Genomic DNA, 27,769 nt, shown 5'->3' with positions numbered 1-27,769 from the left:
CCTGGATAAGGGGGATGGCTTGTCCAAGGTCAGCCCTTTTTTGATTTCTGCTTCTCTGAAGAAGGTAAAGCCTTATTTCCTGAGTCAGAATTGAATCCTGCCTCTGCAGGATCATTTGTATGTATATGCAGTCTTTGTAACTTTTTTGTTTTTGTTTTTTAGTTTTTGCTAGGCAAAGGGGTTAAAGTGACTTGCCCAAGGGTCACACAGCTAGGTAATTATTAAGTGTCTGAGGCCACATTTGAACTCAGGTACTCCTGACTCCAGGACCAGTGCTCTATCCACTGCGCAACCTAGCCATCCCCTAGAACTTTTTAAAAATAATACTTGTGTCCCCAGCCCTTTGGCTTGGAAATGTTTGCTAACCCCATTTTTTTGTTTCCTTCACAAAAGGAATCTTTTGCTGCACTAAGTTTGCCTCTCAGGAGGAGGCAAAACAGAATTTTGTGATTTATTTAATAAAAATTTATAACATGTTCTGTGTTCAGCCAGCCCTGAGGGAAATGGAACAATAATATGCCAGATGCTCTCATGAGGCTAACAAACCATCACAAAGGTGACAAGAAAAGGCTGCTGAGCCACACCATCATAATGAGACTGCATATGCAAAAGTGGGGCATAAGACCTCTGGGAGCTCAGAGGACAGAGAGCTCACTACCAGCTGGGGGAGGGAGGGAGGGCAGGAATTAGGATGGTTTTCTACAGAGGCTGCCCCAAAGCCAGGCCAGGTCCTCTTTGCAGAAGGGACACACCATTAATCACCATGAGGAGAAAATTAAAGAGATGATTTGAAGCTTCTTTGCCAAACTGTATGTCAATAAATTTGATAACTTGAGTGAAAAGGATGAATATTTACAAAAATATTAACTGCCCAAATTAACAGAAGAAGAAATAAAATACTTAATCCCATTTCAGAAAAAGAAACTGAAGCAACCATTGATAAACTCCCTGGGAAAAAGTCTCCAGGTCCAGAGGGATTTACAAGTGAATTCTACCAAATATTCAAGGAACAATTAATTCTAATTCTACATAAACTATTTTTAAAAATAGGAGAAGAGTTCTACCAAATTCCTTTCATGACACCAATATGGTGCTGACACCTAAACCAGGAAGTAGGTTCAGACAAAAAAAAAATTATAGACCTAATGAACATTGATGCAAAAATTTTAAAATTTTGGCAAAGAGATTACAGCAAATTATTACTAGAATAATATACTATGATCAGATAGGATTTATACCAGGTAGGCAGGGATGATTCAATATTAGGGAAGCATTCAATATAATTGAACATATCAATAACAAACCAACAGAAATCATATGTTTATCTCAATAGATGCTGAAAAAGTCTTTGACAAAATACAACATCCATTTCTACTAAAAAGAATTAAGTATTGGAATTAATGAAGTTTTTCTTAAAATAATAAGCAGTATCTATCCAAAACCATCAACAAATATTGGATGAAATGGGGATAAACTAGTAGTATTTCCAATAAGATCAGGGGGGTGAAACAAGGATGCCCATTATCACCATTATAATTCAATATAGTATTAAAAATGTTAGTTTTAGGTACAGATAAGTGACACAATAGATAGAGCACCAGCCCTGGAGTCAGGAGGAATGGAGTTTAAATCCATACTCAGACACTTAATAATTAACAGTGTGACTTTCGGCAAATCACTTAACTCCATTGCCTTGCAAAAACCAAAAAGTAAATGAATAAAAAGGAATGTTAAGTTTAGCAATAAGATAAGAAAAAGAAATTGAAGAAATCAAAATTGATAATGAGGAAGCAAAGTTTTCACTCTTTGAAGATATGACATTATACTTAAAGAACCCAAGAAAATCATCTAAAAAACTAATTTAAACAATTAACAAATTCAGCAAAGTAGCAAGATATAAAATAAACCCACATAAATCATTTTCATTTCTATATTTGAAAACAAAGCCTAAGAGCAAGTGATAGAAAGAGAAATTCCATTTAAAGTAACTGCAGATAACATTAAATACTTGGGAATCTATCTCCCAGGATAAACCCAGAAACCATATGAATACAATTACAAAGCATTTCCCACACAAATAAAGTCAGATCTAAATCATTGGAAAATGTCAATTGCTCAAGGTTAGGTCAAGCTAATATAATAAAAATGACAATTCTACCCAAATTAAATTACTTATTTAGTGTCATACCAATCAAATTGCCAAATAACTATTTTACCAAGCTAGCAAACATAGTAACAAAATTCATCTGGAACAAAGTCAAGAATATCAAGGGAACTGTTGAAAAGCTCCACTAGATCGAAAACTATACTATAATGCAGCAGTCATCAAAGGATAGGTTAAAAAAATAGTAGTAAATGACTACAGTAATTCTACTCTTTGACAAATCCAAAGACATTAGCTTCTGGAATAAGAACTCACTGACAAAAATTGTTGGGAAAACTGGAAAATAGTGTGGCAAAAACTAGGGATAGACCAACATCTAACACCCTACACCAAAAAGGTCAAAATGGGTATAGAATTAGACATAAAGTATAACACATCATTAACAGATCAAGAAATGATCAGATCTATGGAAAGGGGAGAAATTTATGACCAAGCAAGAACTAAAAGTACATGATAAATTTTGACTATATTAAATTAAAAAGGTTTTGCACTAATAAAAACTAACGCTGCCAAAATTAAAAGGAAAATAGAGAGCTGGGAAACAATTTTCACAGCTAGGGGTTCTGATAAAGGTCTAATTTCTAAAATGTATAGAGAATTGCATCAAATTGATAAGGTAACAAGTCATTCCCCAATGGATAAATGGTCAAAGGATATGAACAGTTTTCAAATGAAGAAACTAAAGCTATATATAATTGAATGAAAAATGTTCCAAATCATTACTATTTAGTGAAATGCAAATTAAAATTACTATAAGGTTCCTACTTACACCTATCAGATTGGCAAAGATGACAAAAAGGGAAAACGATCAATGTTGGAGGGCTGTGGAAGAATTGAGACATTGCATTGTTGGTGCAGTTGTGAACTGATCCAACCATTCTGGAGAGCAATACAGAATGATGCCCAAAGAGCACTAAGCAATAAAATTGATCATACCCTTTGACCTACCAATACCAATACAAGTCTTAAATCCAGAAGAAAATCATAAAAAAATGGGGAAAGTCCCTCATGTTCAAAAATATTCATAGCTCTTTTTATAGTGGCAAAAAATTGGAAATCAAGGGGATGTCCATCAATTGGGGAATGACTGAGCAAGTTAGGGTATTTGAATGTTAGACTGTTTTATAAGAAACTATGCATGGTCAGACTCTAGAAAAGCATGGAATGAGTTACAGTATCTGATGCTGAGTGAAGGAAGCAGAACCAAGAGAACCATGTCCACATTAACAGCACCATTGTGAGATGATCAACCTTGATGGATGTAGCTCCTCTCAGCAGTTCAGAGAACTGCAAGGAGAACAGCTTTGGACAATGTTCTCCTCATCCAGAGGAAGGAAAAAAAAAACCCTACAGAATATGTATTCTATATTCACTTTTTTAAAATTTCTCTTGTGCATTTCTTTCCTATATCATGATTTTCTTTCTTTTCCCTTAATCCTAATTTCTCATTCAAAAAATGACATCTGTAATCATGTACAATATTCACCTGACTTTTCACCACTATGGGGAGGGGGGTGGGAAAGGCAAGTGGAAGGAAATTATTTAACTTAAAAATACGCATATGTATATGGAAGAATGTTGAAAAACTTTTATGACATGTAATTGGAAAAAATAAAATATCAGTTTTATTGATAAGGTTATTAAACATGTATCTCATCATTTCCCTATCATTTCTTTAAATCACAATGTAAATTACATTGACATCGTTAAAAAAAAAAAAGTAGGGACACACCATTTCTCTGTGTAGAACACCAGAAGGAAGCCTGTCCCATGCTCTATGCTCTCAACAACTCATCTGCATTCCTGTTCCCTGACTTTTGGAAATCTGAATCCCAGAGCAATGTTCCCTAGGAGCTGATTTGAGGGCTATCATTGTTAGACAAGGCAGAGAAAGCTTGGAGTGAGAGAATGGAAAGAAGGCTGGGTCAGGGTGTCAGGAGACTGGGGTTCAGCCTTTATTGGATGGTCCTGGAGAGAGAGGAATCTCTCTCTGGGGAGTCTGTTTGCCCTCTGTAAAATGAAGGTTTGGGGCTAGATGATCTATAGGCCCCTCCAAATTTGATATCCTCTGTTCTAAAGCTCCTCCCAAGTCTGATATTTCCTATTCTAAGACTCTAACATGCATTTCCTGTTCTAGGGTCCTTCCCAAGCTGATATCTGTTCTAGGTTCCCTTCTGGCTCTGATATCTATTCTAGATTCCCTCCTGGCTCTAACATTCCCTGTTCTAAGACCTTCCCAGCTCTGACATTCTCTGTTCTAAGCTACTCTAGAAATTCCCATCAAGCTTATTTGCCTGGATTTCAAATATGCTGCCTTCTATTGGGTCTATATCAGATCCATCATACACAACATAACATTAAGTCATTCTCAAACCTAGAAAGCACATGCAGCCAGAGGATTCTCAGGCTATCCCTCAGGGCTGATAAAAAAAAGTATTTACTCTGAGTCACCGGATCTCATTCGAGCTGCTCCTCAGTTCTTAGGACTCTTGGGCAGTGGAGAGTCAGCCCTCATGTTCCATGACATCATTCTAATCAACCACATTACCAGATCTGACACTTCCTTAAAAGAAGTCCATTTCTTAGAATCATAGATCTGGAAATGGAAGCGGTCTCTCAAATACATCTATCAAATATACCTCCCCCATCCCCTTGTTGATGAAAATGTAGATGAAGATGAAGAAAACAAGATGATGCTGAGTGTCTCACCCAGCACACTGCTAAGATCCTAGGGTTTAGAATTGGAAGAAGCTTTGGGAGCTAAATAATCCAACTCTCCCATTTTACAGCTCAGGAAACTGAGGCCCAAGGAGAGGAAATATTTGCTCAGAAACACAGAGATAAGATATATCTGAGGCAGGATTTAAATTCTGATCCTCCTGACTCCGAGTCCCAGTGTCTAACCATTACACCATCTCTCATGCTATGAATGAGGTAGAATGGAAGCAGCTCAAAAGAAACCAGAGATACAGAAGTTTAGAGAACCCACTCAAGGTGTGTGGTGGGGCATTCTGAGATTGCATCAGCTGCAGTTGGATATACTGTAATTTGTTTTAAACATAGTGATGTTATTTTGGTCTTCTTAGATAAAGAAGGACAAGAACCAACCAGTCAACACCACCTCTGGGAGCCCACCCATCCACTTCCAAGCCAGCTCTTCTCAGATTTTACCTCCATAAATTTGGGTTTACACAAGAGAAAGTCTGGAGGAATTTTCAAGGTGTGTGTATACATATACATTCTCACATATAAAACAGTCAGTGTCACACACACACACACACTTTCCTGCTTCTGCTGTCAATGAAAGCAGAATGAGTGTGAACAGGTTTTTTGGAGGAGCGAGTATCCTTTATTAAGAGGTGGAAGGTCCATTTTACCAAGAGGGAAACTGAGGTCCAGGCAGAGGGAAGAAGATGCAGAGCTGGAATTCAACCCCAGATCCTGCTGTCTCCAAAATTCGGACATTTTAAAATTGTCTTTGCCTTGGGTCTGGAAAGATGTTATTTCCGGCATCTTCCTTAGGGTTCTGCCCTCCTGACTGCCCAGACTTTTTCTACACTGACCCACTGAGTACTTCTTTCTCTGCCCTCTGGTTTTCATCTCTCCCCCCACCCCCACCCCATGAGGAGGTAAGCTCCTGGAGGGTAGTCTCTCTCTCTCTGCTCGTATCTATTTCCAACTTCAGCACCAAGATTTTTTATAAATGTTTGCTGACTTAAAATACTAACTCCAAACTGGGACTAAAATCCTCATTTGGCAGAGAAGGAAACATGAGGCTGAAAGGGAAGAAGTGACCTGCCTAAGGTCACTCAGCTGGGAAGTAGGCAGAGCCAGAAGTAGACCCCAGGTGTCCTGGATCAGTCTGGGACTCATCCATCTGCAGAACAGATGTCTCCTGGAGTCCTGACCTTGAAGTCCAGTTCTGGCCCTTCCTAGCACCCTTGGGCAAGTCACTCCTCTTTGCTGGGTTTTGATACACTGGACTTGGTGGTTCCTAAGGGTCTCTTCCAGCTCCAGAGCTAAAACCCTCCCCCCCTTTTCCAGCTTTGTCCTAAATGTGAAATATGTCTACTATACACCCAGAATCTATATGGTAAGTTCCTGCCTCCCCATTCCACTGAAGGGGAGCCCATTTGAAGAGATGGACAGAGGATGGGCCAAAGTCAGTTATATTCATAAATAAAAAAAAAATTGGTGCATTGTCAATTCCATTGTCCTCCTTTCCACAGGAGAATGAGTTATGTTTGGGTCCTGTAAGAAACTCTTCTTTGGTCCTTCAAACATATCTGACAAAATCTCTGATTTTATTAGCCTAGGTACAACCTCCTCCAGTTTAATTCAATTAAACAAGCAGTAATTAAGCACCTACTGAATACCAGACACTGTTCTCAGCTCTGGTCTGTGGATATAAAGACAAAGAAAAACCCGTGAGTTTCCATTCTATAGGGGGAATCACTTGTACAAAGATATGGAAGCAGTTAAATCTACCCCAAATAGTTCCCAAGTAGTTTGAGGATGGGAAGACACTGAGAGCAAGTCGAGAGATGAAGAAAGGTCTCGGAGTCAGTGGGGCTTGAAGTGAGGCTTAATGAGAGCTGGGAGTTCTAAGCAGCAAAGGTGAGAAAGGAGAGGCTCCTCCTGTACAGACATGGTGGCCAACCTGGGCAAAGGCACACAGGTGGGAAACTCCACTAATATCTCAACTAGAAAGGGTCTCCATGACCTGTCATGGTTGAAAATGTCACTGCCCTGTACCCAAACACTGGTGGATGAGCCTCTAAAATTGGCTGGGTTAGTTAGCCTCAGAGTGAGACACACATGACCCATAAATGCAGGGTGAATGACTAAAAGGCTAAAAATGTCTTTCCTACTTGGTAATTAAGCTCTGCAGGAAATGCCTTCAAGGACCCTTAGAAAGAATCTAAGCACCCTGAGGATAGGAATTATCTTTTTCTTCTCTCTGTATCCCCAGAGTCTAGTATAATCCTTGTACATACTAGGTGCTCAATAAATGCTTAGATTGATGTTACAATTCTGAGGAGCTGTTTCTCATTTTTTGTCTTTGTAACTCTATACCTGCAAACAGTAGGGACTTAATAAATTCTGATTGATGATAGAATGCTGAAAGTAGGATGGCTTCTCATTTTTTTGCCTTTCTTACCTTCTATGCCTACAGACAGTAAAGGCTTAAGAAATGTTTATTGATTGATGATAGAATGTTGAGAGAAGGAACTGTTCTCATTTTTTTGTCTTTGCCTCCAGGCAGCAGAGAGGTTTAATGTTTGTTTATTGATTGATGATAGAATGTTGAGAGTAAGAGCTGCTTCTCATTTTGTCTTTGCCTATATAGAGACTTAAGAAATGCTGTCTATTGGCAGATGATGAGACCCTGAAGGAAAAATTACAAGTATCTAATACTTGTCTCAGGTATAGTAATTAGATCATAGATCTCTTAAGTCATTGGAAAGTTCTGGATTTCAAGTCAGGAAAAATGAATTCTGCCTCAATTTGTCCCCAGACCCAATATCATGTTCAGGAAAAGAGAATGAGTTGGATAGGATCCCAGAGGCCCACTAATCACACCTGGCCCTGGACCAGAATCACCCACTAGAACCTACTTGACAGATCATCAGCCTCTGCTTGAACACGTCCAGCACTACCTTTTAACACAGCTCTCATCTTGACATCAAGTCTACTTCTGAAAACCTTTGACTAGGCCAAATCCACCACCCTACCTTGAAGTGACTTTCCTTCTACCACCTCTACTTGCACACTTTCAGTGACAGGGATCTCACTCCGAGACACAATGTATTCTATTTTTAGATGCCTCCAACCATTAGGAAGTTGAGATTTTGGTTCAGTCTGAGCCGAAATCTTCCTCCCCTGCAATTTCCACTCATTGGAGTGGGTGGAAGTTAGAGGAGCGAGCCTTCCTGTCTGTCAGAGATTGGAGAGCTTTCAAAGACATCAGCCTGTGGCCTTTAGAGTGCTCAGAAGGCTGAGAATAGGGCTGGTCTCCGGGCTCCTCAGCAGGATGACTCCACACAGAGAGACCCCCCCCCCCCATAACCCATCCCTAATTGTAACGGCCTCCTACACCTCCCCAGTTGACTTCTTTTTTGTTCTTGTTTTGGGGGGAGTTTTTTGCAAGACAATGGGGTTAAGTGACTTGCCCAAGGCCACACAGCTAGGTATTTATTAAGTGTCCAAGGTCATATTTGAACTCAGGTCCTCCTGACTCCTGGGCCAATGCTCTCTCCTCTACACCACCTAGCTGCCCCCTCCCCAGGTGACTTTTTTTTTCTTTAGGTTTTTGCAAGGCAAATGAGGTTAAGTGGCTTGCCCATGGCCACACGGCTAGGTAATTATTAAGTGTCTGAGACTGGATTTGAACCCAGGTACTCCTGACTCCAGGGCCGGCACTCTATCCACTGTACCACCTAGCCGCCCCCCCCCCCAGTTGACTTCTAAAGATATTCTGCATATGTATTTCTTATAATTACATGTGTTCATGTTATCTTCCCTGAGGGGAGGAGCTCTCATTTGTGTCCTTGTCTCTCCCATGGGACTATCACAATCCTCATATAGGGCAGGTGCTTCATAATTGCTAGTTGACCAAATGGAACTATTTCATATCTGCCTTTGTTTCCCCATTGCCTAGCATAATGTTTTGTATACCTTAAGAGATTAATAAATACTTGCTGATAGATTAAGCTTTGTTTCTCATTTCTGCCACCTGCCAAATAAATGTTTGTTGATTGATTAACCTTTCCTTCTCATTTTTGGCACATTCTCCAATAACATTATTGATTTAATTCTTTTTTACAAACTAATGGATGGGATCTAAGGGGAGAGGGGCTAAGTAATTTGTTTCTTTTCTTTTTTTTAATGGTTTTTTAGGTTTTTGCAAGGCAATGGGGTTAAGTGGCTTGCCCAAGGCCACTCAGCTAGGTAATTATTAAGTGCCCGAGGTCACATTTGAACTCAGGTCCTCCTGACTCCAGGGCTGGTGCTCTATCCAATGGTCCACTTAGCTGCCACTTAGCTACCACCTAGCCACCACCTAGCTGCCCCCTTCTTTCTCTTTTTGAGGCATTCAGAGTTAAGTTATTTGGCAGTGGCCATTGTCTGAGGTTAGAGGGCCAGTTCTCTATCCATTATATCACCTACCTGTCCCTCCTCTTTTTTAAAAGCAAGTACTGGAATCAGACCTGAATTCCAATCTGTTCTACCATTCACCAGCTATGTGTCTATGGCTAAATTGTCTGATGTCTCTGAACCCCAAAACAGTTCTTGACCTGCTTTTCTCATAGAGCTGTTTTGTAGAAAGTTCCCTATAAACTATAAACCACTATAATTTTAATATTTTTATTAATGTACTTTTAGAAGACCCTTAGGCTCATGATGTGCTTTCTCACAACTTCTTTGTTAATAGGAAAACGTGAATACTATTAGACCTCCATTTTGGGGATCTGATCTGTGATTTCAGTGGTGTAAGAAATCCCCCACAAGGAGGAGGCTACCTGAACCTCAGTTAGATAAAGTTATCTGCCCAGGGTCATATGCATAATGAACATCAGAGATACAAACCCACTCTCCTACTAAGCCTTCCCCCTCTTTCCCCCTTTCAAAAGTCACTCACTCACAGACCTTTGTAAAGGGATGAAAACTGAGTGGATGCCTTTGGCTTTGGTTGTGACATTCTGGAAAGACCCAGGGAAGTGGATGGATAGCTCTGGTGTCCCATGTCCACTTCTGTCCCTTCCTCCCTGGGAGATTTGGGGACAGTCATCTAATTTTAAGTTTCCTCCTCAATAAAATAAGGGGACTAGACAGGATAGCTACCAGAGGCGGCTGAACAGGATGGTCTCTTCAAGACGACTGGACAGGATGGCTACCCATGGGGCCCAGACAGGATGGCCTCCCAAAGGGACCAGACAGGATGGCTTCTCAAGAGGGCTGAACAGGATGGCCTCCCAAAGTCCTTTCTAGTTTTAGGTCTTAGATCCTATGACCACCATATTGATTAGAGAACTAGAGAAAATGATGCACAAGAGAAGGTCTGAGAGGCTGGGAATATTTGTGCTAGAGAAGAAAAGACTCAAGGGAGACAAGAGAACTACTTTGAAGAATCTGAAGGGTGGTCACATGGAAGTGGGCTGGAACACGTTCCATTAGTTCATTTGTTTGCATGTTATCTTCCCCCACTGGACTGTATACTCCTTAAGGGGAGACATTTGTCTTTTTTTAATCTCATCACTTAGAATACTGCCTGGCTTGTAGTATTTATTTTTTCATCATTATTAACATCACATCCCTACCATCATCATCATCATCATCAACCACAACAACATCAACATCATCATTATATCTAAGAAAAAGACCTTTGAAGAGTGTATTTTACAATGTAAAGATTATCAGACTGCTTTCTATGGGGGAGGAAAGGAGGGTGGGGAGAAAATTGTAAAATTCAAAACCTTACACAAAATGATAGGAAGAAACTACTATTCTATATAATTGTAAAACAAATAAAATATCTAAGTTCTTTGTGGGAAAAAAGAAGTGTATTTTAGATCCAAGGCAGTTACAGATATCTTAGATTTAAATTGAATTAAACTGAAGTCACAAAGAGGCTGATTTAGGTTAAATATCAGAGAAAACTTCCTAACAGAGGACCAGCCTGAAGTGGGGTCAGTTGCCTCAGGAAGGATTGAGCTGTTCTCCCCTCAAATGCAGTGGGCATCTCCAAACAGAGAACAGACACCCCTTTTCCCAAAATGTTAGAGAGAGGACGCTTGATCAGAGATGGAGTTAAACTAGATCCCTCCCTCTTCCATCCTTTCCAACTGGGAGCCCGCACCACCGGACCTGATATATATACATGCATAGGAGGGGCTTCATAAGTGGCAGTGGAATTGAATTCTACAATTCTATATTCTTGAGATCTAGGGAAGTATAAGTACTAGGCTGGAGTCATGCAATTAATAAGCATCAATCAATCAAGACACAAATAATAAAGTTTTTGTTATGGGCTAGGCCCTGTAATGAGGATAAAAAACCTAAAATGAAAACCATCCCAAAGTTAAAATCTATGGGGAAGCTCACATGGACATATGTTGGTAAATACAAGGGGAAAAGTATTCGAGGCTGGTGGGAATTAGGAAAAGTTTGGGGACTCCCAGTCAAGCTCTCTCTCTCTCTCTCTCTCTCTCTCTCTCTCTCTCTCTCTCCCTCCCTCCTCTGTCTCTTTCTGTCTGTCTCTCTGTCTCTCTGTCTCTCTCTCTCTCTCTCTGTCTCTCCCTACTCTGTCTCTTTCTGTCTCTCTCTGCCTCTCATGCTGATGAATCCAGAAGGACCCACGTGCCTTTGAAAGGTGTGCTCTGCAAACATGCCTCAGCCCAGTTGGGCCTCTTCCTGCCTTTGTCTGCCACTAGACTATATGTTTGTTTGAGGTTCAACCCTCTTGTTGATTGGACATCAAGGTAGACAGGCCCTTAGGCAATGATTTCCTGCTTGAATAAAGAAAACCCAGGAATGGGGCAGCTTCTTCTCAGGCCTCCCATATCAGCACAACCCTGCAACAGATTTCTGAAGGGAGAGGAGGCAGCTTTATCTAATGTGTCCATGTCACAGAGAAGTTCTAAAAACTTGCTAGCCCCAATGATGAAATCCACTGGAGAAAGGGGACGCTGCTCCATGAATTATCTCTTCTTATGGAGCATTCAATAAATCCTAGAATGCCAGCATTCTAAATTCCAGGAATCCCCCAATTCTAGAATTCAGATATTCCTAGAATCTCAAGAGTCCTCTAAGGAACTGCGGACAGAACCCCCAGACTGCTAGAATCCCAGAATTCCAAAGTTCAGGAATGTCAGACCCTAAAATTCTGCAATCCCAGAATCTTAAAACCTCAGAATTTCAAAATCCATCAGTTCTAGAAAAGAAGCAGAATTGAGAATCCTCACTCAGAAAGGGACTTCAAATTAAAAATCAACAGAATTGGAAACAAATCTTAGGACATGAAGTATGAGATTTAAAAGAGGAATTGGAGATCACCTAATAAAACTTCACCATATTTTGTCATTTTTTAAAAACTGAAGACACTGTAGTACAATGCAATGTAAAAGGAGCTGGGGGAGATACAAAGGTCCAGTCCCTGCTCTCAGGAAGATCCTAAAGAGATATATGACAAATACCAAAATCCCTGTTTTGGGAACAGAGACAACTAGGTGACACCATAGTGGATGGGCCTCATCCTTGCCATCTAATATGAAGGATGAAGACTCATCCTTCCTGAGTTCAAATCTGGCCTTGGACACTTACTAGCTATGTGACCCTGGGCAAGTCACTTCACCCTGTTTGCCTCAGTTTCCCCATCTCATCTGTAAAATGAGTTGGAGAAGGAAATGGCAAAAACCGCTCTAGTATCTGCCAAGAAAACCAGAGTAGGTGACTAAATGGGGTCATGAAGAGTCAGATAAACATGAAGTCAAACAACAACATAATCCCTATAATAGAAAGCATACTCACAGTCCAAATCACTGCTCCAGCTTGGAGTGGGAACAATCAATATTGAAATGTAGGAGGGAATCAGAGACTGCTCCCCAGAGAAGGTGTCATTTGATTGGCCCTCAAAGTATGGGTAGAAAAGCGGTTGAGGGTTACTCTAGGCATAGGATACCACAAAACCAAAGGCACAGGAAGAATGTAACTTCTTCATTTTAAAGAAGAATATTGGGGATGGGCTCAGAAAGGGTAAATTATTTTCTCCCAAGGATATATAGCCAATCAGTTCATTAAAAAAAAAAAAAAAAGCTAGGATTTCAAAATGGGTCCCTTGATTTCCAGTTCAGGGCCCATTCTATTACACAAGGCTGGCTCCCAATAAAACAAATATTTACATTATGCAATTATCTAAAATGGGCATATGTTTATTTGCCAGTCCACTGGGACAGATGTCAATTTTAAAGATACTGCGATATACATATGTGTCTAATGGGAGTATAGAGTGATGGAAAGAGGAATGGGCTTGGGGTCAGGGTTCAATCCTGACTCCTACTTTCTTAACCTGAGAGACAAGTCATTTTTATCTTCTTGGAATCTCAGTCTCCTATAAGAAGAGGAGATCAGACTAGATGGTAAGTCCCTCTTTCCTTTCATTTCATCCTCCAAAAACTTAGAAGGGTTGAACCAGTTGGCCTGAGGTGCCTTCTACTTCTAAGTTCTTAGAAAGACAAATCTTATAGGAGCAACAGAGAACAAGTTCCACTCATTCTTCAGACACTTGTTATATGACCCTGGACAAGTCAATTACTTCTCTGAGCATCAGAATCTTTATCTGGTCAGGGCTAAGGGAACACTTGGCAACCCCACTGTCCTTCCTCAGGGACAATCACACTCTCAAGCCATGCTTCTTCTTTTGTCTTTAAATCTATTTCTCCACCTGGACTCCATTCTCCTAATTTAAGAATCCATACAAGCCTGGTGGCCCCAGAAAGTCTCCTGAGAGTCAACTTGGCATTTCCTCATCGTGGCCCAAGCCTGGGACTCAGCAGAGCCTGGGTTCTGGATCTCAAGCCTGCCAGTATTGATCACCCCCTCTTCTCTGGGTCTTAATTCTCCACAGCTTAAAATGAGGGAGAAATAAGATTCCTTTTTCTAACTCTCTAATATTCTCTCTTCTAAGGGCCCTACCAGCTCTGATATTTTCTTTTCTAAAGGGCCATCCCTGACAGTCCCTGTTCTAAGGACCTTTCCAGTTCTGACATTCTCTCTTCTTCCAGCTCTGATATTCCCTGTTCCAACATTGCCTTCAACTATGAAATTCCATCATCTCAGATGGAAAAGTAATAACACAATCAGAATTGATTAAGTTACTAAAAGTGAAAGTGTCACTACCCTCCCCTCATCCATAGCTTTAATCCAAGATTATCACTGAAGAAAGGCAGTAAGACAAGGGGAAGGAATTTTTATCCTCATTTTACAGAGGAAGAAACTGAAACTCAGAGAGTTTAGGTGACTTAGCCATGGTCATACAACTTATAAGCAGCGAAGCCTGGGTTGCAATCCAGATGCCCCTGAGACTCCTCTACTCAGAGCTAAGACAAGTCCCAACTCCTGGCAGATGGAAAGGTAATAGGCATCAAAGAAAATCAGGATGGTATAGAGAGCACCTGAACTGGAAAAAAGAGATGAACTCAAATTCTAGCTTTTATTTGCTACCTTTGTGACTTTGGTCAAGTCACTTCCCCCTATCTGGGGCTCAGTTTTTTTTTTTCTTTATCTCTAAAATTAAATGGTTTGACTTCAAGGGCTCTTAAGGCTCTCTTACAAAGATCCTATGATCCTATGATACAGTCTATTGAATCCTCTGAATTCCAGAAGAGAAGCTGAGGTTCCAAGTGGCAAATTATCCTACAAAGATGCTGACCTTTCGGTCCAGTACGACCAAGAACCAATTGAGAAAGCAACTTCCCTACACATCTCTTTCTCCTTTCTCTCTTTCCTTTTTGCTATCTATACATCTTTCTCTCTTCCCTCTTTCCTAGTCGCTCTTGGTGAATTTTCACCTATGTTTACAGTCAATATTAGAATATAGGAAGACCAAAAAGAACACCAAGACCCTTAAGGAAAGGGAATAAATAATTATATAGGCTAAGCACTTTCTAATATCTCATCTGATCCTTACATCAACCCTGAGAAGTGCTATTCACCCCTACTGCACAGTAAAGGAAAGCAAGGCAAATAGAATGACTTGTCCAAGGTCATATGGTTAGCAAGTATCTGAGCCCAGATTTATACACAGGTCTTTCTGACCCCAAGAGTACGCTATGAGCCATCACCAGCCCCTCTAACTAGACACAAATCAAAGTAAAAAAATGAAGCAATATAAACTGTAGAATATAAACTTCTTGAGGGTAGGTGTGTGGTTTCATTTTTGTTTCTGTGGCCAAGCCATAAAAAGCCTACTGAATGGAACTGGTATGAACTGAGTCAACCTTTTTCTTTTTCCTTTTTTTAATATTTGCGGCAATGGGATGAAGTGACTTGCCCAAGGTCACACAGCTAAGTAAACATTAATTGTATGAGGCAGGATTTGAACTCGGGTCCTCCCGACTCCGAGGCTGGTGCTCTATCCACTGTGCCACCTAGTTGCCCCAACCTTTCTTTCCTAAAACCAAAGAATGGTTCCAAGCTGTAGATGTCCCTAGAACATGGGCTCCCCCAGCTCCACCCAGGAACATGGAATAGGCAGGCATGCAGAGATCTGTCTCGGAGGTGGGACACTCTTGGCCACACATCCTTAGACAATCACTTCACCTAGGCTTCAACTTCCCCCTCTCTAAACCGAAGGCATGGAGCCAGAGGATTTCCAAGGTCCTTTAGGAACAGACATCTACAGTCCTGTGGACCACATAACGTCTAGATAATAGTGGACAGTGCTTAAATCAGTTTATTTACTTGAGTTTTTAAAAATAATATTATGATAACTTTTTCATTGTCACTGGTTTCCTCTTTCAATGCCATGTATTTCATTTGATGCATTAAAAACACTACTCTAAGGAAGCGTCCCCCGTGGCTTAGCTGCCAAAGGGGGTCCAAGACTCCTTAAAGATGAAGCAGGTACAACCCTGAGCCGGTCTCTTCTCTGGAAGCACTAGCAGCTTAATTTCCACCAGGAAGTGAAGCTCCACTCTGCACCCCAACTCACCCACTACCCTGCCTGTTCAGACTCGCCCGAGGGGTCCATCCCAAGCCGGGTTTCCACCTGAGCCAGTCTCTTCCCTGGAAGCACTATCATTTCCACCAGGAAGCGAAGCTCCACTCTGCACCCCAACCCACCCACTACCCAGCTTGTTCGCACTCCCCCAAGGGCTCCGTGATCCCAAGCCGGGTTTCCACCTGAGCCAGTCTCTTCCCTGGAAGCACTATCAGCTGCATTTCCACCAGGCAGTGAGATGGACCCTGCCAACCCCCAGGCCCAGCCCTCGGCTCACACCAGCCCGGGGGAGGCCAGGACGACCCTGAGGGCTTTCCTCCTCCAACTTTCGGCAAAGCCAGGCCCCTAGAAGCAGGGGGTCCCTGGAAGTTGCCCTGGAAGGGGGGCAGGACGGAAAAGCTTACGAGGTCGGGGGGTTCGGAGCTGGTTTGCCTCTTCCTCAGCGAGGAGAACCGCTGCTGGCTCCGGACAGAGAACCTTCGGAAGGACTCCCGGCTCCGGGAGGCGAAGTGGCGGAAGGAAGCCGTCCTCTTGAAGGGGGTCCGGCCGGGCCCCTCGCCGCTAGTCCGCTCGTGGGCCACAGCCGTGGTCACCAAGTTCAGCGCCTCCTGGAAGGAGCGCCGCACGGTGCCCATCCACTGGGCCATGTGGCTCTGGGCCACCGTCAGCTTGTCCCCGAGGTAATCCATGGGGACCGAGGGGGAGCGGGGGCCGGGCCGGGCCGGCGCCCCACCTTTCTGCTTCCCTCGGGGCCACGCTCCACGAAGCCCCCCCCCGCTCCCTCGTGGCCTTGGTCCTTCTCCAAGAAGGAGAACGTTCTCTAAAGAGGTCTTTCGGCAAAGTCCCCTCAAAAGCGATCCGCAGGGCAGGCGGCCCGGAGGGTCCCCGCGGGGCTCGGCGGAGGGCAGGCGGCCCGGAGGGTCCCCGCAGGGCTAGGCGGAGGGCAGGCGGCCCGGAGGGTCCCCGCGGGGCTCGGGGGCATCGCCCCAGGCTTCAGACGCGGCCGCTGCCCCTTCGACTCCCCCGGAGCCCCAGAGTCTGCTGGAGGAGCCGGCAGAGGTGTGGCGGAGCTCCGGACCGGCGGGGGAGCCAGGCTCAGGCTCAGGCTGCAGGTTTCATTCCTGAACATGGCAGGAGGCTGCCGGCTGAGGTCCGGGGGTGCCCGGCCACTCGCCCCCCGCACCCCCACCCGGGGCAAGGGCGCAGCTCTGTCTACCTGGCTGCCCCCGGGAGTCCGTTAGCAAGCGGCCAGGAGAGGGGAGCAGCAGGTCCGGGCGTCTCTCCAAAGTTCCAGCGCCCCCCCCAACCACGCTCCCTTCGGAATGATCCACCCAAGGCCGCTGCCTCCCCGGGGAGCCCACCCGGGCGCCCGTCGCCCGGGAGACTGGCTCTCAGCGGGTCCTTCCCTGCCTCCACCGGCGGCTCGTTTCCGGAGGCAGGCAGGTCCCCCGAGGCGCCGGACGGGGAGGGGACAGCTCCTGGGGGGCCCCACGGTGGCCCGGATGACATCAGCCTCTGGGCTTAGAGAGGGGCTTCATGGCCGAGGAATGCAGGGGGGCGGGCGGGCAGCTCCCCGGCTCTTGCCTCAGTGGGGCTCCCAGACACGCATGCAGAGCTAAGGGGCGCCACAGCCAGCCAGCTCTGCGGGGGGCCCAGGGTGCAGATCGGGGGCCGTGGCCCTGACTCTCTAGCAGCTGGAGCCCCTAGCTGAAAGCTTCCTTGCCTGCCTGCCTGCCTGCCTTCTCTCCTCCCCCTCCTCCTCCTCCTCCTCCTCCTCCTCCTCCTCCTCCTCCTCCTCCTCCTCCTCGGGAGCAAACAATGAAGTAGGTAAAGCCGCGGCAGCCCAGGGCTGGCCCGGGGAAGGGAGCCGCCGGGGCCGGCCTTTATGACAGCGCAGGCAGGGGTTGCCATGGCAACCCCGGGGAACAGCATCTGCCGGCTGCCGGCCCAGGCGGGAGCCCAACAGGGAGAGCGCCCGGATTCTGACTTGCCACCGATCACGTGGGCTCGGCCGCGGGGCACCGTAACCCTTGGGGGGCTGGGGGGGGAGGGGGCAGCACACGTGCAGCGGACAGCTGGGAAAGCCGGGGAGCCTTCGGAAACGGGGCGACCTGGGGACCAGAGAGGAGGGAGGGCCCTGAGAACGGAAAACGTCAGAACTGGGGGCGGGGGGTTATAACAGGGGATGTCAGAGTTGGGGGTCTTAGGAGAGAGGATGACAGAGCTGGGGGGGTCTTGGAACAGGGGATGTCAGCTGAGGAGTGTTAGAGCTGGGGGAGGGGGCTTAGAACAGAAGATGCTACAGCGGGGGGGGGGGGGGAATCTTAGAACAGGGGATGTCAGAGCTGGGGGAGTCTTAGAATAGAGGATGTCAGAGCTGGGGGGGGAGGGGGCCGCCCTCATCACTGCTGTCACTGATATTTCGATGTGGCCTTTAAGGTCTGTGTATCATTTTACCCATTTATCTTCTCCGTGCTTCATTACAATCCTGTGACATTACCTACCGGAGTTAATTATAAGTCCCCATTTCATGGATGAAGAAACTGAGATTCAGGGAAGCCAAGAAGCAGAACTAGGGCAATGGATGAGGTTCAGAGAATAACAAACAGCTCTTGAACAGAGACTATAGTGAAAGGGGGGGGGGGGCGGAGATAAAGAGAGGCAGGGAAGAACAAGCTTTATTAAGGACCTACTATCCTACCATGTGGCAGGCTAAATCTGGGCCCTGAAGATAAACAGGACCAAGTCACACCCAGAGGAACAGCAGAACTAGGTGATAGGGAGAAGGACCTCAAGAGAGCAATCACAGCTCATCTAATCCACTCATCTCACAGCTGATGTGGATGCCCAGGTTGGTGAATGACCATGGAAACAGAGAAAATGGATCAAAGGCAGTGGGGATGAAGAAGAAAACATGGTGGAGGGGAAAGACTGGCCCAAGGAATAGTGCTAGGAAGTAAACTTAGGCCTGATGTCCTTAAGTGTTAGGCACTAGGCATAAAAATAGAAACTAGAAAATCATTTTACTCTCAAAGAGTTTACAATATAAAATGGATCAAAAAACTTCCTAAAAAACAGAACTCTATGCAAATTTGGAACAGGAAGTGGGGAGAGAGGAGAGTCCTCCTCACTGAGTCTTTCACCCACGGCTGGATGCCCACTGGTCAGGAATGTGGTAAGGGAAGGAACTCTCCATTTTAATCTCTGTAACCCCAAGGTGAAGCACAGGCCTTTAAGATCCATTTTATGAACTTAATGGAGATGAGGATCCCTGGGATCATTTTTTCACAGATGAGGAAACTGAAGCACAAGAAGGTTTTATAGGACCAAGTCCACAAAGGCAAAATGTGTCAGAAACAGGATAAGTTAGACTAGTTACAATCTAAATTGCCATCCTGTGATTCTGAAATACCACTATTACTACTACTACTACTACTACTACTACTACCACTAGCTAGGGTGTCTATAGCACTAATGTGCCAGCACCCGTTGGATCATCACAATAACCCTGGAAGGTATATGATATTATTATCCCCCTATTACAGATGAGGAAATTGAGGCAAACAGTGGTTACGTGACTTGTCCAGGGTCACTAAATCTAGTAAACATCTGAGACTAGATTTTGAACTCAGGTCTTCCCAATTGAAGGTCTGATGCTCTGTACCACCCATTTGTAAGATTTATCCATGGTCACACAATTAAACTATGTCAGAGTTAGGACAGGAACACAGGTTCCTGACCCCCTCCAATGGTTCCCCCATTCCCATGGTAACCAGGGGAATAATAACTTATTCTTGCCTTATCTCCTGGAGCCAAGTCATTTGTTTACAAGCTCAGGCTAGGACTGGTGGATTATTTCGACATGCCCCAAAGCCTCATTATTATTATTATTGCCCATTCCCTATAAACTGAGGGAAGCGGACCTTAATTAACCTCCAAAAACAATGGTATCTGGAAATGAAATCTTTCAAGATTTCAAGGACCAACCACAATCCAATCTACCTTCCTTATCATCCCCATTAGCACAACTGGAAATGGAACATTTTCCACTTCATGAGAAAACAGCCACTAGGTCCCAGGGGAAGATGGTGGTGGGCATGGATTTCCATTTCTGTCATGAAAGGTCTCCCTAAAAGCTGAGTTACTGAGAGCCTTAGAGCTACAAAACTTCCCCTGAAACTGGGAAAAAGATTTGCTAAACAGGTACCTCCCTGGCCCAAAAGCTTTTTCAAACATTTGGGGCCCCCCCAACATATTCACACTTACAGGCTAACACATACAACCATAAACACTCACATATATGCTCCCACACTGACATGTACTCATAGACATAGACATATACACACACTAACAGAGTTGATTATAAGCCCCCATTTCATGGATGAAGAAACTGATTCGGAGAAGCCAAGAAGCAGAACTAGGACAATTCAAAATACTTGCACATTCAAGAGACACTGTCACACAAATCCACACATGCGCACACAAATATAATACACAAAGCATGAGTGTACACAGACACATACATACACATCCACCCAACAGGTGAGAACAGTTCTAGCAACCTCCAGGGAAAGGATTCAGCTTTCCTTCACTGAGAAGGACAGGGTGTGTTGGCTCCAGGGCTGAATGTTCGTCACTATTGGGAAATAACCACCCCAGATTTCCAGTCTAGTTTTATCTAGGATGTGGCTGCTTTTGGCAACTTAATCAGTAAAACCATAGTTTCTAAGCAAACCATACAATGTAGAATCTCAGAGCTGGGAAAAACCCCAGAACACAAAATATCAGATCAGGGAGGGGTTTTCAAGCCCTAACAACTCTGGGAGGGAGGTGCTCTTCTTGCCATTCCCATTTTACAGATGATGAAATGGAGGCAAAAAGAGTTGAAGTGACTTGCTCAGAGTCACACAACTAGGAAGCATGTAAGGCAGGATTGAAACTTGGGTCTTTGTGACCCCAGGTCCAACATTCTATTCCCTATGACACCTCACTGCAGTTATTTTTATTGCTAATAATAATCCCTGGTGTCATAATTACTATTAGTGATGAGTCATGGTGATTAATAATATTGATTCCAATTATTATTATTATTATTACTACTATTATTGAAGTGTTCTACATGAGTTACCTCATCTGATCACTACAACAACCCTCTGCCATTATTATCTCCCCTTTATAAAAGAGGAAGCCAAAGCTCCAATCGGCCAGGGTCACACATAGCCAATAAATGTCTTCCCGATTCTTAAGTCTGACATTCTATCCAGAGAGTCTGTTGCCTTCCAGATTTACTATACCTAAGAAATAAGAGATGGGAATTGCCTTCTAGTCCAACCTTCTTCACTTGATAAGAGGTGGAAACCAAGGAAATTATTTCCCCCAGGTCTCCCATGTAGTAAGGATAGGAGGAGGGACTCAAACACAGGACCTTGGACCCCAGGTTTTTTGGGGAGCTGGCCATGCTGGGAGATCCAAGCTGAGAATGTTCTAAGTGGAGTCTCCAAAATCCTGATCAGGAAATGGAAAAAGTGGAGGGACCTTGACACAGTGGGGTGTCTTCACTATGGAACATAAACCACAGAGCCAGGAAAAGTCTTTTCCTCATTTCTTTAGGGTTTCTATGACACTCAGGGGAGCTCTGAATGATCTCCAGGAGCTGCTAAACAGCTTGAATGGAGTCGGTTTGTGAATCCATCAGAAAGTGTGAGGTCTTTGCTATTCCCATACCTTTTTTATTTTAAATTATTTTGCTTAATCTGATGGAAATAATCCTAACCTTGGGAATCAGAACTGTTATCATTCAATTAATAAATAATGATTAAATTCCTATGCTATACAGAGCCCAGGCTGGGGGACTGAGGTGATGGAGCTCTTCTTTATGTCTTGACCCTTTATGGACAAACTGCAAAGCATTATATAAATAAGCTCTAGTTAGTGTGACCTGGGTTCAATTCCATGTACCAGATGTGAGACCCTGAGTAATTCACTTAAATTTCTCAGGCCTCCAGAAAACTTTCTAAGTCTCTTGGTGGCCAAAGAGGTGCCAATTTGCAAAGGGAGACTGTACACCTGTGAGATCCCTAGACCAATAAAATCCACAAGTCCAGTCCTTAAACTCTCTTATTGAAATTCCACCATTTGGCAGCTGAAGTCCTTCCTAGCCTACCTCCAAGGCACTTTCTTGGCCTCATTTTACATTTCAGGTTTTCAGTTTAATCAAACTAATCTTCTTCCTGGTTTTCATATACTGTCTGCTTCCTCTTCTCTACTTCAAATGAGCTCATATTTGTAAAGAGCTTAGCATCGTGTCCAATATACAGGAAGTGCTCAATAAGTGCTGGCTGGTTGTCATTACCACATCTTTACCATGTGGTCCACTCTGATGCCACTCACCATCCTTCCCCAGAATGTATACCTGTGACAACCCCTGCCCCCATAAATTCTAACAATTCAAACAGGATTATATGACTTAGAATTGGCAAGGATCTTACTGTCTATTTTTCCAAATCCCTTGTTTTACAGAAGCTGAGGGTAGGAGAGGAGTGATTTGCCTATGAGGAGAGGTAGGATTAAAACAGCTTCTATGACCCTGAATCCACTTAACCACATCACACGGGGCAGGTGATCACATCTACGTGTCATCTGCTTCTGCTCCCTCCCCTGTTTGCAGGAAAGCTATTCAAAGGCTTCATTGTAAAAATATAAATAAATAAAAATATAATGTACTCATTCCCTGGCTTAGTTCCAAAAAAAGGTTAATGACCCTGCGATCAATTACAATGACCAAGGATTCTGGGAAGGCCAATGTGAACGCCCTCCCCAGCAAGGCTTCCCAGAGTCCAAGTGCGTCCCTCCGCCTTCAAACATTGAACAAACATTAACTAGACAGAAAGCACTCCAAGATGGGCCATTGATCACAGAGGCTGTGCCACCCACCCCCTGGGTCAGGCTGCAAAGTCAGAATCAAGTTATCTACCAGTGGAGACCCCACACTTGCCAAGCCCCCTGCTTGGGTGGGGGGAGGGGTCTGGGGTCTGTAAAGTCTGCTCTTGCTTGGTCAAAGTCTCTCCCAAGTATTTATTAAGCACCTATTATTTACTTATAGTAAGCTCTGACATCTAAGAATTGCTATTATCGGTTCTATGGCCCCTCCCAGTTCTGTCATCCCCTGTTCTAAGACCCCCCCCCCATTTCTGACATTCTCTGCTCCAATGTTCTTTCCTCTACAAATGGCCAAAGGGCCATTTGGATATTTATAACATAATTCACAGGGTATATTTGGTCACACATTTAATTAATCCACCCTAAAACCCTCCTAGATTTATTGAATTTTGAGTCCCTCCCACTTCAACTTCCTTGGAGTCAAGAGCAAGAACACTAAAAAGAGTGAGGGAAAGAGGCTAGCTTATAAGGGCTTTGAATGCCAGAGGATCTGATTCTGGGGATGATAGGGAGCCCCTGAAGTTAACCGAATGAGGGTGTTCACTTTATAAGCTCAATGGATGGAACTGGAGGGTGGCAGGACACCTCCCCCCACCCAAGCAGGTTTCAGCAATGTCCCAGGAGGAGCCCCCTGCAGGTGATGGCAGCATCAAAGGAGAGAAGGGTGTGTGTCAAAGAGAAATTAATAAAGGGCAAAACTGGGGGGCCCTGATAAATGATTGGATCTGGGGGGGGGTGAGTGAGGATGACTCCTAGATGGGGAACTTGGCAGACTGGAAAGATGGTGGTGCCCTTAAGTAACTGGGAAGTTAGGAAGCAGGAGGCAGAGACAAAGATATGTTCCCTTTTGAACATATTGAGTTTACAAAGTCTCTAAGACATCCAGTTCAAAAGACACTTGGAGATGTGAGACTAGAGGTGGAGAAAGAGGTAAAGGCTGGTTAAGTATGGAGACACACCAGCCTGGAGAGGCCTTGATGTCCTCTGGGAGAGGGACCACCAGGTAGGAGCTGGTGCTCAGGAAGCATCCTTCCAGATGGCCCTTCCTGACTCCACCAGAACTTGGGGCTCCTGCCAACATTCCCTGGCAGCTTCCAATCTACTTTTTGCTCCTTAGAAACACTGAATGAATAGTCCCCAATGGCCATGCTCTTTCCCAGATACTAGCCATGGCCAGGTAGTTCCAGCTCACCATTGGTTCTCAAAGATGGCAATGTTTCATGAGCAAGCTGATACTTGGGACTATTTATCAAAGGGGAGGGGGGGCAATGCCAGGGCTGCCCTCCTGGCATCTGTCACATACCAGTCAATTTTTCACTGGCTGCTGTGGATCTTATCTGAAAACCCACATTCCATTCCCTTTTCAGAGGTTGCTTCTCATGGCCAGGATAAGGCAAGCAGGTAGGGGTGAACCACTTACAAAGGACTTGGGCCCAGGTTGGCATCACACAAAAGTTCACTAAGACTTGAGTCAAAGCATTGCACCTCCCAGACCCTCAGTGTCTTCCTCTGTAAAATTGAAAGACTGGCCCAGAGAGTCTCTCTAAAGCCCCTCCCAGTTCTGACACCCCCAGTCTAAGGCTCCTCCCAGATCTGGTCTGCAATGTTCTATGGTCTATTCCTTTTAATCCTTCTAGGCTCAGAGGGCCTCCTCAGCTCAGATATTCAGTATTCTAGGTTCTAAGGGACCTTTAATTTTTGTAGCTCATAATTACATGAATCTTGGTTTGAAATGATTTCCCTTTCTCCTGAGCACTTCCTCCAAATCATTTCTGTCTCTGTATCTTGTGGAAAACATTCTTTGACATTGCTGGGGGGCGGGGTCCCAAAGGAAGGATGTGTGCTTGGATACCATCTGTTTCCTACTGGGGCTCCTAAGTCTCAATCTTCATTTCTATAGTATCCTGACCAAAGCACTGGATTTAAAGACAAAAGCCCTCTGACTGGAATCCCAGCACTTCCACTTACTACCCATGAGACCCTGGGTAAGTCACTTCACCTAGGGCCTCAGTTTCCTCATCTGTAAAAAAAAGGGTTGGAACAGAGAATTGCTGAGGTCCCTTTCATCTTAAATATGTGTGTGTGCATCTGCCTGAAGGGTCTGACATTAAAGTTTTAACATTCTTGGCATCTCTACATTTCTCATGGGAGTCCATATGACAATGGAGTCTCCTGGTAACATTAAGTCAAGGTCAAACAACTAACCTTTCCATCAACATTGAGCCACACCCCCCACTGATGCCCTCCTTTTAGCAGGGGACCATATCCCATGGGTGATCTTTGTGGCCCAGATGATGCCCACTGAGGGGGGGGGTTGGTAGAAGGAAAGGTATGATTTGAGGAAAGGTCTTAAGTAAATTAATTTTTTCCAAGATCAACACTCCCTCAATTATTTTCTCATCCTAAAGCAAAAATGCCCAGCAATTTCCTTTGTTGGATCTGCTTCTCTTTTTCCAGTTCATTATATTCTGGAACAAACCCTGAGACAGCTCCAGGGGAGGAGAACATGGTGGGGGTGGGGGAATAGGGCGACAGACTCCCTAAAAACCAGCACCTCCCTCAATCTGCCCAACGGCAACTGTCAAAAATGAGATTTTGCTTTTGAGGAGGTGGAAAGGAAGGTGGAAGGATGTTCTTCTCCATCAGAGAGGGCTTCCCGACAACGAGTTATTTTCGGGATAGTATAATAATCCCCTGAGTATTTTTTCTTCCAAACAGAACTTAATGAGGTTCATTAGGATTGCAGCACTTTTTGAAGCTATAGAGGAAGGCATAAATGTCAATGAGGAAAATTGGGCCTCCCCAAAGCAGTGAGGGGGCCTGGAAAGAAACAGATCTTCTAGGACTTAATTAGAAACACAAAGCATCTCCATTGAATCACAGATCTCTAAGTTGGAAAGGTCCTCCTGAAGAAAGAATCATTCCTAGAGCATCCCTAGTCAAAGAGGGGTCTTCCAGCCTTTCCTTGGAGACCACCAGGGACGGGGAACTCACTACCTCTTGAGACTACCCACCCACTGTACCTGGGGGCAGCTCTTAAAATTTCCTTTTTGCTGTTTTTGTGAGGCAATGGAATTAAGTGACTTGAGTAAAAATCAAGTGTCTAGTTCGGGGCCTCCTGACTCCAGGGCTTTATCCACTATGCCACCTACCTGTTCCAGCTCTTACAATTTTCTAAATTTTCCCCTGACATTTAGCTGAAATCTACCTCTGAGATTTCTACTCAATTGCTCTGTCCTCTAGGGTCAAGGAGTCAGCAACATCAATGAGCAAATATGGAGCACCTACTATCTGCCAGGCACTGAATTAGATTCTAAGATGAAAAAAGGCCAAAGAAACAACCAACCAACTAGTCCCTGCTCAAGGGTTCACAGCTCAATGTAGGCAAGAACAAGTAAATAGCTAGATACAAATAAAATGCAGCTCAGCAGAGAGGATAATGACATGCCCGTATACTGTGCTATCCACTTTATAAATAATTATCTCATTTAGTCCTCACCCCTTAGGTGTTATTATTATCATCCCCATTTTACAAATACGGAAACTGAGGCAAATAGACATTAACTGACTTGCCCAGGATCACATAGTGTTACAGGCTGGATTTGAACTCAGATCTTCCTGACTCCAAGGCTCTACCCATTACACCTTTCCTCACTGCCTCAAAGCCCTAGCATCTGTCCCTGTTCTATAAGAGATCCTTTCAACAGACAGTATCTGAGGTTGTTCCTAGCCCTAGTACCTGGACTCTACCCATTACACCACTATTTACTGCCCCAAAGCACTAGCATGATATTGAATCTAGTCCCAGTTCTACAGCACATCCCCACAAATACTTAAAGGTCTTCTTCGATAACAAAGGACAAAAACCAACTGAAGAAAATAATCATCGTTTTGCTCCCTCTTGCCCAGACCCTGGTTGCCCTTTGCCTGTCTTACAACATGAGTATGTATCCTGGGTTCTAGTCTGCTCACCATCCTAGTCTGCCTCCAGTTGGCCAACTTAACATGTGGAGACCCTAAAAGAAGGTCAGGCATGATTTGACCAGAGCAGGGAATAGTGGAAAAGGGGATCACCCTGTGTTGGAAGCTGTACTTCCCCAAACCATCTGGGAAAGTGTTTGTTTTTGTTGGCGGCCTTGTCATTCATCACACCGTTGATTTGTGTTGCTCTTGTAGCATGAACGTTGTCTCATCACACCTCCTCCATTTCCATCCCTCTGCCCCTGAATTTAGGAACTTGGGAAGTTTTTAGATTTATTCAAAGATTTATTCTAAGATTTATCCCTATTTGAGTTCAACATCTGTGTTGTCTCCCCCCCACCTCCATTGCATTAAATGGAGAACATTTTTTGCAAATAATTTGCTTAAAGGGCCAACAGAAATAAAGTAGGCATCACTAGGTTGGTGGTACTGCTCCTAGTCGTCATGACAACAGAAATCTTATAGTGAGATACTGCTTTTAATTTCCCTCTTAGTCAGAACTCATTAAAAGCAACAGAAGAAGAAGATTTCCTTCTCTGTGACTAAGTTTCGGGGGAAAGCCCTCCTAAACCAAACTAGAAGAGATTTCTCCACACATGACATAAAAATCTAAGGATCACAAAAGTCACGTGAATTCATCCTCTCATCCTAAAATGTATATAGTGCCTGTGTGACTCAAGGGGAGTCACCTATAATCCCATAATAATGCATCTCCTCAGATGCTCAAAGATTTAGAACCAGGAAGTCAGGAAGTCAACAAGAAAAGCAGAGTCCCTACCTTCTAGAAACTCACCGTCTAATAGGAAAGACAATTAGATACAGAGAAGCTACAGACAGGATGAATTGGAAATATCCAACAGTGAGAATCAATGGGAAGAGGAATGGCAATGGGATCTTAGCTGAGACCAAGAAAGACCTCCGAGGTCATTCAACTTAACCCCCTCAAGAATGGAAGTGAGTGGTAT

At 44.1% G+C, this 27,769-nt stretch overlaps 1 protein-coding gene across 7 annotated transcripts in view; it reads right to left on the bottom strand.

The window, feature by feature from the left end:
* Positions 1-27,769, bottom strand: part of KIAA1671 (KIAA1671 ortholog) — a 319,688-nt gene that overhangs the window by 54,543 nt on the left and 237,376 nt on the right. Inside the window, exon 1 of one of the 7 annotated variants that reach the window (XM_074206151.1) lies at positions 16,289-17,652. The exons of the other annotated variants lie outside the window; for them this stretch is intronic. Coding sequence (XP_074062252.1) covers positions 16,289-16,573 — 285 coding nt within the window. The 5' untranslated portion in view covers positions 16,574-17,652. Of the gene's footprint in view, positions 1-16,288; positions 17,653-27,769 lie in introns of those variants that run through there. 7 annotated transcript variants of the gene reach the window in all.

This window comes from Macrotis lagotis, chromosome X, assembly GCF_037893015.1.
Source record: "Macrotis lagotis isolate mMagLag1 chromosome X, bilby.v1.9.chrom.fasta, whole genome shotgun sequence".
NCBI lineage: Eukaryota > Metazoa > Chordata > Mammalia > Peramelemorphia > Peramelidae > Macrotis > Macrotis lagotis.
This window is presented reverse-complemented; position numbering and strand designations above follow the sequence as displayed.